This window comes from Astyanax mexicanus, chromosome 10 (genome assembly GCF_023375975.1).
Source record: "Astyanax mexicanus isolate ESR-SI-001 chromosome 10, AstMex3_surface, whole genome shotgun sequence".
Taxonomy (NCBI): Eukaryota; Metazoa; Chordata; class Actinopteri; order Characiformes; family Acestrorhamphidae; genus Astyanax; species Astyanax mexicanus.
This window is the reverse complement of record NC_064417.1, coordinates 26,704,866-26,722,430: the sequence shown is the minus strand read 5'-3', so window position 1 is coordinate 26,722,430 and position 17,565 is coordinate 26,704,866. Positions and strand designations below refer to the sequence as shown.

Below are 17,565 nucleotides of genomic sequence, written 5' to 3'. Positions count from 1 at the left end.
GGAAATTTAAAAAACGGACCAGGAGCCGAATTTGATTTTGATTTTGAACTTGACCCATTTGTGTGCCCCGGAAGTTACTGATTTGTTTATTCTTGGTGGGTTTCTGTTGCGCGGGAGTTCACTGCAGTGTTATCTACACAGTCTGTATTGCTGTAGGCTTTGGATGGAGTTGAGGATGGAGAGTTTTATCTTGTTCAGAGGAACTAAACGCGTTGCAGTGAAAGAAGACGATATGACAACAGAAAAAATCGGCAGGATCTTTCAGGTGTTTGTCTAACGTTCCGTAGCTAAATGTCATATTTAGTTAATACCTTCAAAAAGATCTTTAATTAGGCCAGAATGTGGTTCCAGTCCGGCCATGCTGCCTACAGCAATACAGACTGTGTAGATAACACTGCAGTGAACTCCCGCGCAACAGAAACCCACCAAGAATAAACAAATCGGTAACTTCCGGGGCACACAAATGGGTCAAGTTCAAAATCAAAATCAAATTCGGCTCCTGGTCCGTTTTTTAAATTTCCAATTTTTGTTTGGATAACCAAATAAAAATACAAAATACAAGCCGTTATTCGTTTTTTGGTATTATATTCAAAAACGAAAAAACGAAAAAACGAATTGGTTTTTTAATTTTCCGATTTTGATTCTCAATTGAATATCAAATGAACGAATGATACACGGATTCTGTAAGACTCTTAAACTCCACTTAACAACACACTGCACTGACACCAAGGACAAATTACTGTTTACTGTTTACCAACATGGTCACTTTACTTGCACTGAGACACTTTATCTCCACTGCTCTAATTCACATTATCATGCTGCTATAGCACACTTGCACTCTGGACTTCATGTTGCTGAACCTTTCTACTCTCTATTTATTTTTTTTATTCTTGGGATATTTATCTATCTATTTTGTATATTCTATTTCTTTTATTGTATTCTTTTTTTATCTATATATCTATTAATAACAGCTCTTTGGGTGTAAAACTGGATCGTGAGATCACAATTTCGTTCCACCTCATGTACCACATGTGTGCGAATGACAATAAAATCTCCTTGAATCCTAGTACATGCTCAGGTCGAGGAGGAAAAAAAGGCCAGGTGGCGTGCTTTTCCTATTTGACAGGTTACATTCAGGTCGCATGTCCATGGATTGGATACGTATTTGATTTAGGACCACACATGAAAGTGATTCAAATCTGATTAGAAAAAATTCTAGCAATTGCAATAGGGTTTCAGCACCTGCGGGGCTAAAAAAAAAGGTTACACTGGCTGTTACATCTCTCAGCTCACCAACCAGTTAGCACTAGTAGCAATAATGCTAGCGTCTGTACCCTCTAAAACCTGTTTAATGTAGAAAACCGAAAATACATAACCAGGTTTTCTTCACTTTTTAGCAAAATACTACAGTATATTTTGTAAAATTAAAGAAAATGTTGGGCAAATAGTTTATTACTAATTTTGAATTTGTGTTTTTAGCCGTATAGCTCCATTCATTCCCATTCGTTGAGGACTCACTCGCGGGCTCCCTCTAGTGGTTCTCAGTAGTTTTCTGTAATAACGGGGAGATTATAGAGAGTGGGCAGGCTCTCCATAAACCGGCTGTGGAGCTTCTGAGCTACCGTGACTTGAATGGGAATGGACTCGCCCATGTAGCTCCGCTCTCCCGGGGCGGTCACCATGGTGGTGGTGGGGGTGGGATACAACAGTGGAGACGGCAGACAGTTTGTCCAAACCTTTATTTTCATTTCAGCATAAAATAACAGCGCGTCTGTTGATTAATGTGTTTAAACATCGTTTATTTTAGGAAAAGAAGGAATGGACGGAGTTTTAGTACTTAATTTTGAGTGGTTTTGAAATGGAAACCCCCCAGAAATGGAAGCGCTGAGCGGGGTGAAGGAGTGTTAGGAAAATGCCTATTCTCCAGCGTCTGGAAGAGGAACGGGGAGAGTACGAGTGACCGCGGCTCCGCGGCTCTGTCAGCCCCTCTCGAGTGAACCCTGGCCGGGCTGCGACTTCAGAGGGCTCGCCTACCTGCCTGTTGTTAGCTCCGTCACAAAGAGCAGCCCCAGAGCGGTGCGCTGTAGGGTCGGGACCGGGCAGCGGAGGAGGAAAGCCCTGGGCTCGGGCCTTGGGCAGGCAGGGCGGGAGGGAGTCAGTCTGCGCGGCCGCTGAGGAGAAGGAGACGGGCGGGCACTGCTGCCGCTCCGCCGCCTCTACTGCTGAAGCTTTTACCGGAGCTGTTTTTCTCGTGAGCTTTACGAAGACAGGAGGAGGAAAGAAGAAGTTTCCGACTGGATTTTAGACTCTGAACTGTACAGAATAATCCCAAACAAAGCAAAACAATGGCCTCATACGTGGATAACAGCTTTCGGCAGGCGGTCATGATGAATCCGGCTGAAAGGACGCAACAGGTCAGAACGGTTCCTGCTGCCTTTTACATAGGCATTATATCACTGGCTCCTGCTTTATAGTGACTCAATTTCCACTATTTCCACTGTTTACACTGTTTAACAGCTAGCTGTCTGTCTGTCTGAGGCTTAAGTGTTATGTTCTCTTTAGTGTTAGACTGGTAATTGGCTGTAAAGCTGCTGGTAGCGGTTGTAACCTATTCCCGTTACCTTCTGTCACCATCACTATTAAGATTAGGCCTGTCATCATGATTTGGTTAAATCTGGACAATATTTAATTCCAGAAATAATTATATTATTCTCATTTTAAACCATTACAATCTATAATTCTATAAATTATTGCAATAAAGGATATTTTTCTAATTAAACAATAAACAATATTCTTCTCATTTTAGGCTATTCCAATATATTGTTCCAGATATACCTGCAATAAACAACATTACGGTCATTTCAATACCATTGTGTGCTACTGACACTATTTAATTTATGCACTGTTAAAAAAAGAAGTGGCAGATCAATTGAAAATCTTGAAAACAAGGATTTTTTTTAGTGCATCTCTATTTATACCACTGATAAAATGATAACAAAACAGCTTGTTGTTGTAGCTATTTTTTTCGGACAATGTATTATCATTATATTGTCATTGTCATTGTGGTCATTTTAAGGCCACTTAGTGCAATTACACCTATTTAAAAATCAATGAATATTTGTAATTGGTAAAGAATATTTAGACATTGGCAATGGAATTTCATTTTTTAAGTATCCTCAATAAATTAAACACTGTTATAATAAAGCAGCAATTTTTAAACAAAGTCTTATTCACAGTAAGATCTTGGCTCTCCCTTGCCAAAAAAAAGATCATTGGCAATATTGAGATGAGCAATATTTGTTGAGATCATTCCCATTCTCATTCATTGTATGAAAACTCGATGACATCATTATTGTGACTAGACTATTTGACATAATATTTTACACCAATGATGGAAGCTGCCTTTTCGTTTTATTTTTGAAGGACAAGGCTTTTCCAATCACCCCTAGAGTGGGTTAAATGAGTCTGATACATGTCCATGTTCTTTTTAATGTGAAAGTCACATGTATGTTTTAGCATTGCTATTGGGCGAATTAAGTGTTAAGTGTTGAATATAAGTGTCATTACTATACTTCACTATATCTCCACTTGTTCTTCTTATTTTGTCCTCCCTAGCCAGCATCTCTGCATCCCTTTCATCCCCAGCACCCACAGCATCCTCCCCATCTATCCTTTGTCATGAACAGTAGCAGCAGCAGCAGCAGCAGCCTTATTACTGTTTTTTCACATAGCAACAGCTTTGAATCGATGACAGTGGTGGATTTTTTGGCACTGTAATTGTCTCTATTTGCATTGACTGTGATGGTTTGCGATTCACCGATCTGGACAACAATAGGCTTCCCCAATCAATACCAATTAAATGCTGCTGTAGCAGACATTGGTGGCGATGGGCCATAGGTTATTCTGTCTGTCAGAGATCTGATACCATCCCCTGCATTTATTGGTCTGAATTAAGTGGACTAAACAATGCCATGGTTTATTGGGCGCTGGAAATGTCCGTGCTCTTAATGCAGTGTGCTGGTTTGACGTGTTCCCCTGTGGCAGGCTGTGGGTGACAGGTGGGAAAAGCCAGAGATTTTGACAGTCGATGTGTGAAAAAGGTCAGCGGGGGAGGCCTTTGTGAGTGTGGATTGTTTAGCCTGAGACGAAGAAATATTGGGATTTCTTTCAGAAACAATAGTAGTATCTTCACCCTCTAGTTGATTTTCTGATATATATATTAGTTGCGGGAATCACAGGGCATCTCACAATGTAATATTCTCATAATCCATTCCCCACAATAACAATGGTATCACAATACCGTGATTCTGCAATACTCGATGTACCGTGTGAGTATTCTCTATTATACTTCATGGCATATTTGTTACTGAAGAAGATAAAATACTCCTAAATAGGCAAATACCAGGATTTATTGATTTATTGTTGTCAGTTTCACAGAATGTAACAAACAATATTCTTCACTACATGTTTACACTTTAAATAATTTGACTGATTGGGGAGTTAATCTTAGCGAGTATAGAATTCCTTGGTTTCAATAAAATATACACATTTGACGCCATATAGCAATAAGTTGAAATAAAATAATTTTACTGTTTTAATATATTTTATTTAAGTTTCTTTATCCTCCCTCCTTCTATAAAGTTTCTATTTTAAAGATACTAGGATTTGTGTGACAGTACTTATATGTAAATAAATAACCTCAACATGTTCAGATTGGCTGCCCTTGCCCTGCCAAAAAAAGCAAACCAAGCAGAAACAATGATATGGACTTTTGAAGAATGTGGCATACTGCTCTGTGTCTCATTTTAACCCCTAGGGTCTATTTCTGACACTTTAAGGGTTTACATAAAAAAAAAACCTTCTCATTGTATTGTGCCGTCTTCTGGCTCAGGCAGACTTCAGACACTCAAAAACGTCATAACTTTAGCTTGATTAGGCGGGTTTAAACTGTGGGCAGTTTCATTAGTGGAGAAGGTTTAAATGTGGTTTATGTGGTGTCAAAAAATTAATAAACAAAGTTATTGAAGTGAGCTGTACTTGCATCTGTTTTCATTCATATATAAATTTAAAAAGGTGGGGTTAAAATGATAATGTGTTTTTTGTCATGCCTTATAAATGGTAAATTCAGGAGCTTTTTTGACAGTTTATGTGGATACTGGAGTGGAGTGAATGGAACATTTAGCTTGTGTCTTATTTTTTCACAATATTGTTCCTTTAATTGAATGTAACGGATTGTGATACTTGTTTATAGACTTTTTCGCAAATCAGTCCACACTGAAACACCGCTTCTACTTCACCTTAAATGGGCAGGGCTAAAGTGCAGAAGGCTAAACTTGTGGATAAAATGTAAATGTAATATTTGTCTTACTAAACAATCCAAAGGATAGTGATACCTGATTTGGCTGCTCTTCACAATGAGTATAGCCTGAAACACACTATACACTTACAGTTTAAGCTTGGATGGGCGGGACTACACTGTGGTAGGCTGAACTGGCAGATAAAACATGGATGTAATTTTTGTGATGTCACAAATCTCTCTAATAGATAGTAATACGTGATTATTGGCTGTCCTATATTTCTGCTCCAAAATAAAGGGAATGTTTTGAAACCTGTTCACAAACTTTACTATCCTTTACTAATTATTTAATTTTTTAAACTGTCTTTTTTATAAAATAGAATAATCATAATATGGGCCCTTTAGTCAGTCCCATTAGTTTGTTATCTATAGCTGGTCACTTTGTATAGCCTAATCATGGATAGTTATGTTATCCACACTTGACTTTTAGCAGTATCGGTCAGCAGAAGGAGCCAATGGTCAGTGTGGTATTCATTAGTGTAGCAATAGCCGGCCTGCAAATTCGGCGCAGCTGCATTTCCCAGTGATTACGTGATATCCTGCGTCCGCTCCCGCTGAATGATGGAGCCTTTAAGTCACACTGCTGCACTTGGGCTTGGCCACTGTTCAGCAGTCTCACTACTCCTGCCTTGCTGTTGCTGCTGGAGTCAGTTTGCTCTTTATTAAACAAGGGACGATTCAAGGGCTTTAAGCTCTACGGTAAACAATTGGTTGCTTTGCTGTTCAGGGGTGTGATGTAATTGGACAGGTAACAAGGGATCTGACGGGGCCATGGGTGAGACGAGGACACGGTGTGGCATGGAGTCGTTGGTGTAAAGCCCTGACGCTGGTTATACTAATTTAGCTGGCACTCTCCTTATGGCGTGGCTTTACCAACTCTGTGGTCAACAGTAACGGTGCCAGTGGTCGGCGTGGATTTGACCGTCTTAAGCATGCTAATCTCAGTTCAGAGAGAAGAGGGAGATGGCAAAGGGGATGGTGCTTTGGGGAATGGCGATTGCTGTAGGATAGATCTTTTTGGAGAGTAGAAGGTAATGCGGGGATTAAAAGGCCACAGCCAATTAGCAAGGTGCCAACAGGGAGATGGCATCTTGACCTTCAATTGGGACCCTGTGGTTTAATGAGTAAGCCAAACTTGGCTTGTTTTAAGGTTCAAATGATTGAGGTCCACCCTCAAAAACAAAACGTAGCAAAAAATACAAATAGCTTATTATTGATGAGAAGGCCTCTCGTCACTGTAAAAATGGGATTTCTTGTAACACTAACTATGATGCCACTTTCTGAATAAAATCCCACCCTTTAACAAAAAGAGCCAGTCCGCTTTCTTGGCATAGTAGATTCAACGTGCTGGTGGGGAAGCCCCCCTTATGGAGGAGATGTGTGCAGGCTCAGTAGCCATAACATGACCTTGTCAAACATGCACTTTTACTCAAACAGTAAAGGGGCTGGTGCTAGTTAATACACATATTTATTACCATGACACTCAGTACATTTCTCAGGATTTGCTTGGGAAGATCATGCTTTACTAAGAAGTATTGCACTGTACATTGACTATCAGGTTCTTAACATGGAGGCCTTGTTGGTGGACCCTGTAAAGATTGTCCTCTAGAGGCTTCTCTTTGAATGTGAAGAACAAGGCAAAAAAACATGTATGTATTTAAAATTGTGTGAGTGTGAATCATGAGAAAATTATTGTCTTTGGCTTTTTATATTATGTTTTCTGTATTTTGCCAGAACCAGAGTTCCTTAGTTGATGTTTTTTTATTTATTTATTGTTTTCCAAGGTATAAAACATATGTCTGTAGAACTAGTTTTGTTGTATAAAGTATCTAAACCAAGAGGCTTTTGTTCTTGTTGGACGCACTATGTTTTTTCATGCGCAGATTCGAAGAAACTTGGCTAAAGGGTAACAGTTTTGTTTTCTGTTAGCTGTTTTTGTTGGTCATCCAGGCAAAAGCTAAACTAAATTATATACATACATTATTTCGATAAGTGATTTACTAGCGTTGGACCAGTAGTGGTATTTGATTTTGGGTTCCTGCTCTTTCTTCTGAGTATGTTGGCTTACCTAGTAATACTGGTTTGTACCGGAGGAGGCAAGTGCATGTCCTGTCCTCACCCTGCTAGTGTCAGGAACATTGCGTTGGACATTGGGGAACAATTGGGTAAAAATAATAATAATGAAAAGTCTGCTAACTATGGACCTTTCTTTGCTTTGCTCTATATTAAGAAATGCACATTTTAGCAACAGTTCTTTTGTAACATTTTTTTTTTAAAATAACAAATCCCACAGGTGCTTTGATCCCACCGTCTCTATTGAGATGTCTCAATAGTTTTTTTTGGGCAAGGCTTCAAGGCTTGGTTTAAATATATCTCTGTTGCCATCAATGATAACGTCATCTACTAATGTGTGTTGTTAAGGTCCAGAAGTTCTCCTACTTGATTGATTGCGTTTTTCCTGCCCTGAGCAGGATGAGGAAGCACATATGAGAAACCCAACAGCACTTAAAGGAAAACAACAGCACTTTATTTTGGGAAAACTCTCCTGACCCTGTTCCCCTTTTGTTGGCGACTGATGTGCATCTCTGCACATGTGCCAGTCATTGGGCTGCAGGTGCTTTACGGCCTGCGGAGCCTTTAGCATCGGCACGCTGTGCTAATTGTCCCATTGCTTTAATTTTTATCTCTGTCAACAAAGCGGCAGCTCCGCCTCGCCGTCGGTCATCGAGCGGAGCCGAACACATGGAATATCCGCAGGCTGTCATCTGGTGGCTCTCGTTATCTAAACACGCCGTTTTTGGAGGCGCTGTGATATTTGTACGGTTTCCAGTAAGGAGAAACAGCTTTCGACTGCTGAGTGATTTGCAGGCGTACGCTTGTGGCTCCGGGACCTTTAGTGTTTTTCCGAGCTGGAGCGTCTGTCCGTAGCCCTTAGGCTCACACTCGGCCTGCCAGTGTAAATGGAGTCACATGTTATTTTTGTATGAACTGTGGAGTCCGTGTTTTCAAATCTCTCGTCAGCCTCCTGAGGCTATTATTGACCATTGAGGCTTTTCTTTGAGATCCTTTTTTTCACACCACAGAATGATTCTTTTTATTTTTTTTTGTCAGCCACTATGTGAACAAAAGGATATATGGGCACCTTCACATTGGGACATATGCAGGTGCTGTTATGATGTCCCATTGTAAATTTATAGTCATTATTGTGCTGCTACACTATATGGACAAACATTTTAGGACATAAGAACAATAATGACTGAGGCTTTTCTTCATGAAGTACTTTTCTTCACACCACAAAAGGTTTTTATTTAGCAAAAAAAAAAAAACGTACACCTACTGCAGGATCATTTGACATCCCATTGTAACTCCACAGAGTCTGGAGTCTGTTCCCCTTCGCAGATACATTATATGGACAGGTTTAAGGACATATGCACAGTACTGACTGAGGCTTTCCTTCGGAATGCCTGTCTTTGTTTCATTTTGCAGACACCGTGGACCAAAGAATTTGGAAACCTACACATTACAGATACTATAATTCTAAACCCAAAGGGCCCCTTCCCCTTTGCTAATGCACTATATAATAATAATAAACTTTATTTATATAGCACTTTCTTAAACACAGTTTACAAAGTGCTTTACAGAAAATAATAACACACAAGGTGTAGAAGTTCAATTATTCAAAACAATACTTGAGTCCAGTAAAATAAAAATATAACCGTAAAAAGAAAATTTTAAATAATTGAAGTAAGGTAGCTCAAATAAAAGCCTTACAGAACAAAAACGTCTTAATTTTCCTCTTGAAAATGTTTAAATCATTAAGGGCCCTCAGGTCGTCTGGGAGAGAGTTCCAGAGTTTAGGGGCGTAGCAACAAAATGCAGCCTCGGAACTCTTTAACCGGGTGGTGGGTACCGTTAGCAAGTTATATGGACAAATGTTATGAGATGCCTGCATGTTACACCTACAAGAGCTTTTATCACATTCTATTTTTAATCTCTAGGCATTAATATAGAGTCTGTCCCCCTTTGCAGCTACAATATATATACACATAAATTGTCTTAGGACAAATGCACAATATTGAGACTTTCCTTCATGAGATACTTTCCATGATGAAACAGAATGTCTTAATTTAGTTTGGTGGCCAACATATGCTGTATGTGGGGGAAAAAGTATTGTAGAAAAGTAGATTTCCACATTGAGCTATCCCATTCATTGTTGAGTTTCTGTCCTTTCTTTTCATCTTCAGATTGTTTTTTAACAGACATTGTGATTTATTACTTTTAGAATTTGTTGGTATTTACCTACATCCATTCTTCTCTGCGCAGAGAAGAATAATCAAAGCATGGTCAGTCCACCCAATGCTTAACGGTTAAAAAGATGTTCTTGTCATTATATTTTGTACACCTTCTTTTTTTTACATTGTATATTTTTGATTTCTCTTGTTTTTGCTAAAGTTTGCAGACTCAAATAAGCCTTTTTTTGTATTTTCTGCATTCCATATTAGGCCAGCATGGGCGGTCGTAAATTGGTGCTGCCAAATTTATTGCAAATGGAAGATTTTGGTGAGATGGTGAAGTGTTGGGGTGCTTACACAGTAGACACTGACAGAGCATTGAAAACACAAGATCTGAATGTGTATTTGTCTACAACTCAATCCTTGTTATGTAGCATGTAGCCTCCCTAAATCCTAAACAACCACTCCCATCTCTGTAATCTGTACTGAGATTTCTTATCCCATGTGTATCTAGCATAAACCTTCTACTTACCCATGTAAACTAATGTAATCCTGTCCAAACAGTTATACTTATGCCTCTCTAAAGTCATGTGGGTGGATTATGTGCTCACTCAACCCTCTACTGTAACATCTGAAATGCTGTCAGACATTTCTGGAATTTGTAACAGTGAACACTGGGGGTTTCGGCTCAGCAGGCGTGTTTTATAAACGGAATGTATTATATTAAAGTCTTTCACAATGACAGAGCTCCATTGCAGAGTCCAGGACTGTGATAATGAATGTGCAATACACAGTTTATAAACAGACTCGCTGAGTCATCATCAGCATCGCCGCCTGTCCGTGTGACCATGAGTTGTGTATCGTTCCACTCAGACACTGAAGGTCAATGATGTACTGCTTATACATGCAGTCTACGGTGCAGTGTGTGTAATTTAACTTCTTTTCAGGACACTGGAGTGTGCAACTAATTCTAATACATCTAATTAGTATGTCCACTATGAATCATTTTGTCTCTACAAGTGTTTATTCAATATCTACTATAATCTGTTATGAGCTACTTAGTATGCACTTTAAATTATTCAGTAATTACCATGGATTATTCTACTATAGATCATTTAGTATGTGCTATATGTTATTTAGTATCCACTCTGAATTATTCAATAACTACCATGGATTATTCTGTATCAAGTATGTATCTGCTATAAATTATTCTACTATGCAGAAATCAGTATCCATTATGAATTATTCACTATTATGAATTGGTAAGTTTCTAGCACACATTATTATCAACTATGCAGATTTTTGTATCCACAGTAAATAATAGTTCAGTATCTATTATAAATGATTCAGTTTAGTTTAGAGAACTGGTCCAGTTTGACTGTTTGAATCCTGTGCGGAAGCACTAGGGCTGTTCAGGCCCATGCAGCTTTTTAAAAGTAAACTGATTAGACTAAAGCTCGCTAACAGTCTACTCCATTTCTGGACTACCCCTTTTTTAATCTGTACACAACGACTTGTGTGTTGGCAGAAGAATCTAATAAGTTGAACCAATGGGAACGTCTGTAGATTTAAATGCAGGAGTCAGGCTTTATTCAAGAAAGTAGTCACTGGCTCCTGGCTGTAAAAAACGTCTGCTTTAAACCTTTACAGCTTTAAAAAAAGGTGCTTTTATCTTCTGTACAGTAGCACATCAGGACACTCTCGTTTTACGCTTGGATTTCTTCTTCTTAGATCCTGAGGTAAGACGCCTCTTTCTGTGTATTTGTGCTTTTGATAAGGAAGGATGAACAATAAGCAGGCTTGTCTTCAAGGCTGTTGTTCATACTTCGATTAGCCATAACATTAAACCGTTTTCTGAGTATTGTGTTGTTTCCCTGCAGCAAGATTTTAAATACGATTACCAGCATTATCTTAGTAGCTCTTGGTAGCATTTCTTCTAGATACAACCAGAAATTCTAGCCTTCATTTCCCCATGTGTGTCACTGAGCCTTGGATATTTACTAAAAGCAGAGAACTACTTCACTAATGTGCTTAAGTAGTAAAATGCGGTAACTCTGTCTACTAGAGTATTGTACTCTGATGTATTTTTATGGTCTGCATCGTTACTCTTTAAAATAATGAAACTTTTATGAATAAACCCAAAATATCACTACCAGAGCGATAGATGCTCTACACTCTCACCGGGTTTGATAAAGCAGCTCATGATTGAGTGTATGAAACTGATCTTATATGAATACTTGTACTTTTACAGTAATTAGGCAGGTGGATTTAATGGTACCCAGTGTACAGCTGCATGAATTGCAGTATATAGATAACCCGACTTTCCTGAATTTGATTTGAGTCACTAAATTTACAATGAATATGATAAATCTTATAAGAATTAGTATGCTTGTTTTTTTATATATAATTTTCTTATTTTAATCCTAACCCTATTACATGCACGTATTTAAGTGCCTGTTAAGTATTCTGCATTTACTACTGTGAATGATTCAGTTACTTACTAAGGTTTTCAGTTTCTACTATGAATTTTTCAGAATCCACTTGTAACTTGTATAAAGTATTCCATAGCCAATGTGAATCATTCAGTTTCCATTTTAAGTGATTCACTTACCTGCAATTAATAATTCTGTATTCACTATGATTTGTTCAGTAACCCGCTATGAATTATTTGGTAATTACTATAAATTATCCAGTTCCTTCTATGAATTCTTCCATGTTAAATTATTCTATGAATTATTCAATAAATACTTAGTTATTGTTCAGTAGCCACCATAAATTATTCATTTACTACTATGAATCGTTCAGGATGCACTATGAATTGTCTTAGGCTGAAGATTTGAATTGTACATGGAGTCCTTAAGACAGTTTAAGGTTTGATATTTCTTCATGTCTTTTTGTAAATGTTCTGCTGTTTCCCTCCGGAGTGTTTTGTCTCTCACAGCATGTTCATAGTCATCAGGGCGGGAGCTACATCGCCCACGTGTACTGAGCTAACGCGTCGTGGCATTTCATCAATACTGTGCCGTTTGGCTGGGCAGTCTCAGAGCCGCATGAGGCTGAGTCGTGGCAGGTTCTGGACTTCAGGGTTGGAGAGGGAGGGAAGGAGCCGGCCTTGAATGTGACTGTGCATTTTGTGCCTGTCCTGAGGCTTGGTCCTGTTTGATTCTAACTAGTGCTGGGCTACCGGAATGCTTATCGGCCCCCGTCCCTTCTGGAGCTTCTTTTGATCGTGTAGTCGGGTCCGCCCGTGTCGATGCTGCGCCTCGGCCCTGTTTTACCCACAGCGGCCTGCTTTGATCTGCTCCCGCCTCTCTCTTCGCCCTGATCCACTCGCTACTGCTTTACTCTGATCTCCATCCATGGGCGGATATCTCATCCTCTGAAACGAGTGATGGGAGATGTATAGGAAAGATCTGCGATGATGTAAGAATGTATAATGAATTGTACATTAATTCAGACTGCACGTTTGGCCCCTGCAGTTTGAATTATGAGAGCCTTTCATTAGGAGTGTGTGGGCTGTGTGAGGTGTCGGATCTTATGAACTGCTTTACTCAGCCGCTGAGCTTCTTAATGAAGCTGGGAAATGTCAGGGTGTTGAGAGCATCGTAAACACTCCAGTTACTCACAGCTTTTCTCAATGAGCGCTGAGTTCTTATGAATCTCATTTCCTCCTCACACAGCCTGTATAATAATCTCCATAGACGAGCACTGTTAGTATAAACAGAATACTTAGGATGGTAGCCCAAGGTCACCATGCACAGTGTCAGGAGTCTGCTAGAGAGGTACGAAGCCCCCCCAACCCAACATTGGGATGTGGAACAGTGGTACTGCATTCTCTGAAGTGATGAAGAATTTAAGAATATTCCTAGATTAGGTTTAATTAATAGTAATTGGGTCAAAATATGAGGCAGTTGATCAATTTAATGCTACCTCTTTGTGTCTATGCTCACAGTAGCTGTGGGACAATATAGCAATATATCTTATCATTTTGGTGTACATTATCAATACCTGGCATCCAATATGAATATTTTTATTGAGACATAGGCAGGCTAGACTCTAATTTGAGTTATTGTAGTTACTGCTTCATTAGTCCAGATTGGTTTTTGGTTATTACATTACATTACATTACATTACATTACATTACATTTGGCAGATGCTTTTGTCCAAAGCTATTTACAATATTGAAGTGCAAATAATAGAAGAGGTTAAGTACAAAAATAATAGAAGTTAAAAATAAAACATCTATAGATAGGGCCTTTAAGGAGGTCAGAGGGAAATAATGGGATAGAGGAGTAGAGAAGAGGAAGAAGGAGATGAGGTTAGAATTAGTTAGTTTGTTAGAGGTGTTAGGAGAGTAAGTGCTCTTTGAAGAGCTCTGTCTTCAGGAGTTTCTTAAAGATAGCGAGAGATTCTCCTGATCTGGTAGTGGAAGGTAGTTTGTTCCACCATTGGGGAACTCTGTATGAGAACAGTCTGGATTGCTTTGTGTGAGTGTTTGGCAAAGCGAGGCGACGTTCATTGGAGGAGCGCAGCGGCCGGGAGGTAGCGTAAGCCTTCAGGAGCGAGTGCATGTAGGTTCTATGGAACTACAGTGTTAAAGTGTTAGTCAAGGTGTGAAGTGACTGTTATTATTGTTAAAGCAGCTGCTTTACCTACATACTGCAGACTGACCAATACATCTGCAATTCCTGTTATTTGCTTATTTATCCTCCTCTGTAACCCAGATACCATGAAGTATCATAGAGAACTGTTTTGCAATGTATATCAAGTATCACAGAATCACAGTATCCTATCGTATTGTGAGATGCCTTGCGATTCCCACGCCTAGCTCACAGTAGGGCTGGGCGATATGGAAAAAAATCTTATTACGATATAGTTTTTCATATCAGCCGATATCGATATGTATCACGATATAAATCAAATCACTTTCTGTTACACTTAAAGGTTTCTATTTTTACTCAGAAGTGACAGAATAAGGGAGTTATGGACAAAATCACTAGCAGGCTCAGAGCCTTGTGGACAGACACTAGGATGTTAACATCTTGCCAGGTGGGTACAGCTTTTAAATTAATTTTAAAAAGGGGACAAATATATAAACTAAAAAATATGTAAGACCCTTTACATTATATGTCTGTTTAATTTAAATTGCAATAACACTTTATTTATTTTTATAAAATTATATTTAATCAAAAGATCATTCCCCTCCCTGAATGCAGGCAACTACATAAAGCAAAATACAAGAGTATATCACAGTGTTCATTTTGACAGGTGATTTTGATACAGTCTTAGTCTTTTCACTAAAATGTATAATAGTTTTAGTTACATTTTAGTCTATCGGATATTATTAGTTTTAGTCAGATTTCAGTCTAGTTTAATTTTGGTCATATAAAAAGTATGTATTACATATGTTTTACTGTTTTTCTATTTTCTATTTGTTGTAATTTTAGATAATTTACTGCTTATGTTTTTTTTTAAATAAGAGCCTTTAGTTTTTTTTACATTTAAATTAAGCTAACATTTAAATATTTTAAAAAAAGTGGCCTATAATGGAGGTGGGAGGAATAAAGTCAAGTTTCTGAAATGATCCACTTCTACTGCAGTACAGATTTATACTAACATTACTGGCTTTCAGTAGACTAGACTTACATTACTTAAGTGTATTTAAAACTCCAGTTCAGTAACAGCAATGTTTAGCTCAGTTCAAATACAGCTAGACAGATTATATAATCTTCTGTATTTAGTAAAATATCCAGCATAACAGACTCTCTATCTGTTAAAAACTATAAAACACAAAGACAGAGGAGAATGCTGCCCTCAGGGTTTTCTAACAGAAACAGTGAGAGTTAGGAAAAAAGATGGAAAGTGCTTCCTTTCTGTGTGTTTATATACTAACCCCTCACTCGTGCTGAAGTTAACCTTAATTTACACGAAACGTGGATTAACACGGCTAACGTGCGTTACCCATTAGTTTATTAGAATGTAAAAAGCAGTGAAAGCATCTTAGCTAATGATGACAGATTGCACAGATCCCTTTTACACCTAAACATCGCTAACTTTAAACTGGAGACAAGCTAATCTAACTAGCAGCAAACAGAGCAGCGTTTACCTGCCTTCAGAAATCTGAACAAGCTCACCTCTCTAAATATCTTGGAGACGCATGCCTCATATTTAAAAGGTGAGTTTTCCAGTGTAGCGCCGCTGAATAGTATAAATGAAGTTTATCCAGTAAATGGGAGAGAAGGAGCCGCTATGTGAGGAGTTCAGAGTGGAGGGGCTCGGGGGGTGGGGCGGAGGGGGATGGTGGAGAGGGGAGGGGAGGGGTTGTACTGGGCTGAGCAGCAGTTCAGCGTGCTGCCTGGTCTCGTGCTGCGCCTTTTCACAACGCTACTTAAACGGGAAATAGAAAATTTAGTTTATCGAATTTCTCGCCCCGACTTATCGCGATATATAGTTTCCTCGATAACTATCGATATCGTTTTATCGCCCAGCACTAGCTCACAGAGCAGCTATTATTTGGGTGGAGGGTCATTGTCAGAGCCGCAGTATGTGTTGTACTGTTACAAGTGGATCAGACACAGCAGTGCTGCTGGAGTTCTTAAACACTGTGTCCACTCACTGTCCACTGTATTAGGCGCTACAACATAGTGGATCCACCCTGCTGTTGACGGGATATTTGTGGTTGGTGGACAGTTCTCAGTTGAGCTGTGACACTCTGGTGTTTAAATAACTCCAGCAGCAGTGTTGTTTCTGATCCACTTTGCTCTTTACTAATGTTGTTGGTTGTTGTTTGTTGTTGTTTGTTGTTGTTGGTTGTTGTTGGTTGTTGTTGTTGTTGTTGTTGTTGTTTATTTGCTTTTACCTTTTTCACAAAGTGGGCATTCGGCAGGCAAACCCAGTGATTCTACTGAAATTATTTCAGTACAATAATCGTGATCATTTTGGGCACTATAATCATGGTATTACATTTTTTGTACATTCATCATGATGAACAGTACACAGAACAATACAGAAGTCCTACACAATAATGCATTTTCACATTTCTTTGGAAAATGTTCTTAGACAGTATTGGCAATCATCCAGTCAAGCTGAAAAACAATCAGCAATCGGTATCTGCCCTAGAAAAAGTGATTGATTCATCTATAGTGAAAATTACAGGCTTGAAGACTCTACAGCAACCGCAGGAGCCGTAGGAGCTGCGCTGATGCGCGCTGCTTTCGCTTCTATCCTCTCATCTTTCTTTAATGCTGCTCCACCAGATATTTTTAAACCTTTTTGGGCTGAGAGACGAGGCCTCGTCATTTCTCTCACGCTGCCCTTGGGTGGAGAATGCCAGGATCTGCATAATGCAGAGTGCCGCAGAGGTTTAGCATCTCTTGCACTACATGCCTCGCGTTGTACACAACCGCCTGAAAATGCACGACCCCAGACCGCACACGCATTCTTCCAATATCATTACAGAAATGTCAAGGCTAGTGAAATGTAAATCACCCTGAATTCATCTTTCTGAAATGCAGTGGAGGAGCCAGAGACATTCCTTGTGGTGGAAAGAGAGGAGCAGTGGGGGAAAGGCTACTGCCGGCTTCCCTGATGCTGAGCTTGGTGCTGTCAGTTGGGTGTATAGTATGTGCCGAGTTAAAAGAAAAAAAAAAAGCAATAGTGAGTTTACGGTAGGGCTGCACAGTATATATTGTTTTAGATGAAAATTGTGTTGGGTTTCGTAATTTTTAAAGGATTGGAGTCATGTGAAAAAGATCCGGATCACAGATTAATTAATAAAAAAAATAACGCTACTTGCTTCCTGCATGAGTTTACTATAGACTCTCAATGCCTGTATAATCCAGCAAGCTACATATCGAGCCATTGGCTACTTTCCTCCAAACTGTCGCCACTACGTCGCTGTGCTGAAGACTCTCCACCTCATTCTCTCTGTCTGTCTCTCTATCACCACCTGATCCACACAAACACACCTACACACAC

At 39.2% G+C, this 17,565-nt stretch overlaps 1 protein-coding gene across 7 annotated transcripts in view; it reads left to right on the top strand.

The window, feature by feature from the left end:
- The first annotated feature begins 1,661 nt into the window (after nt 1-1,661).
- The window catches only part of rapgef2b (Rap guanine nucleotide exchange factor 2b), a 177,143-nt gene continuing 161,239 nt past the window's right edge, over nt 1,662-17,565 (top strand). For 4 of the 7 annotated variants that reach the window (XM_049484541.1, XM_049484543.1, XM_049484539.1 and 1 more), the window contains exon 1: nt 1,664-2,414. In XM_049484541.1, coding sequence (XP_049340498.1) covers nt 2,346-2,414 — 69 coding nt within the window. In that variant the 5' untranslated portion in view covers nt 1,664-2,345. Of the gene's footprint in view, nt 2,415-17,565 lie in introns of all 7 variants that reach the window. The other 3 variants (XM_049484540.1, XM_049484542.1, XM_049484544.1) reach the window with 3 other exon arrangements.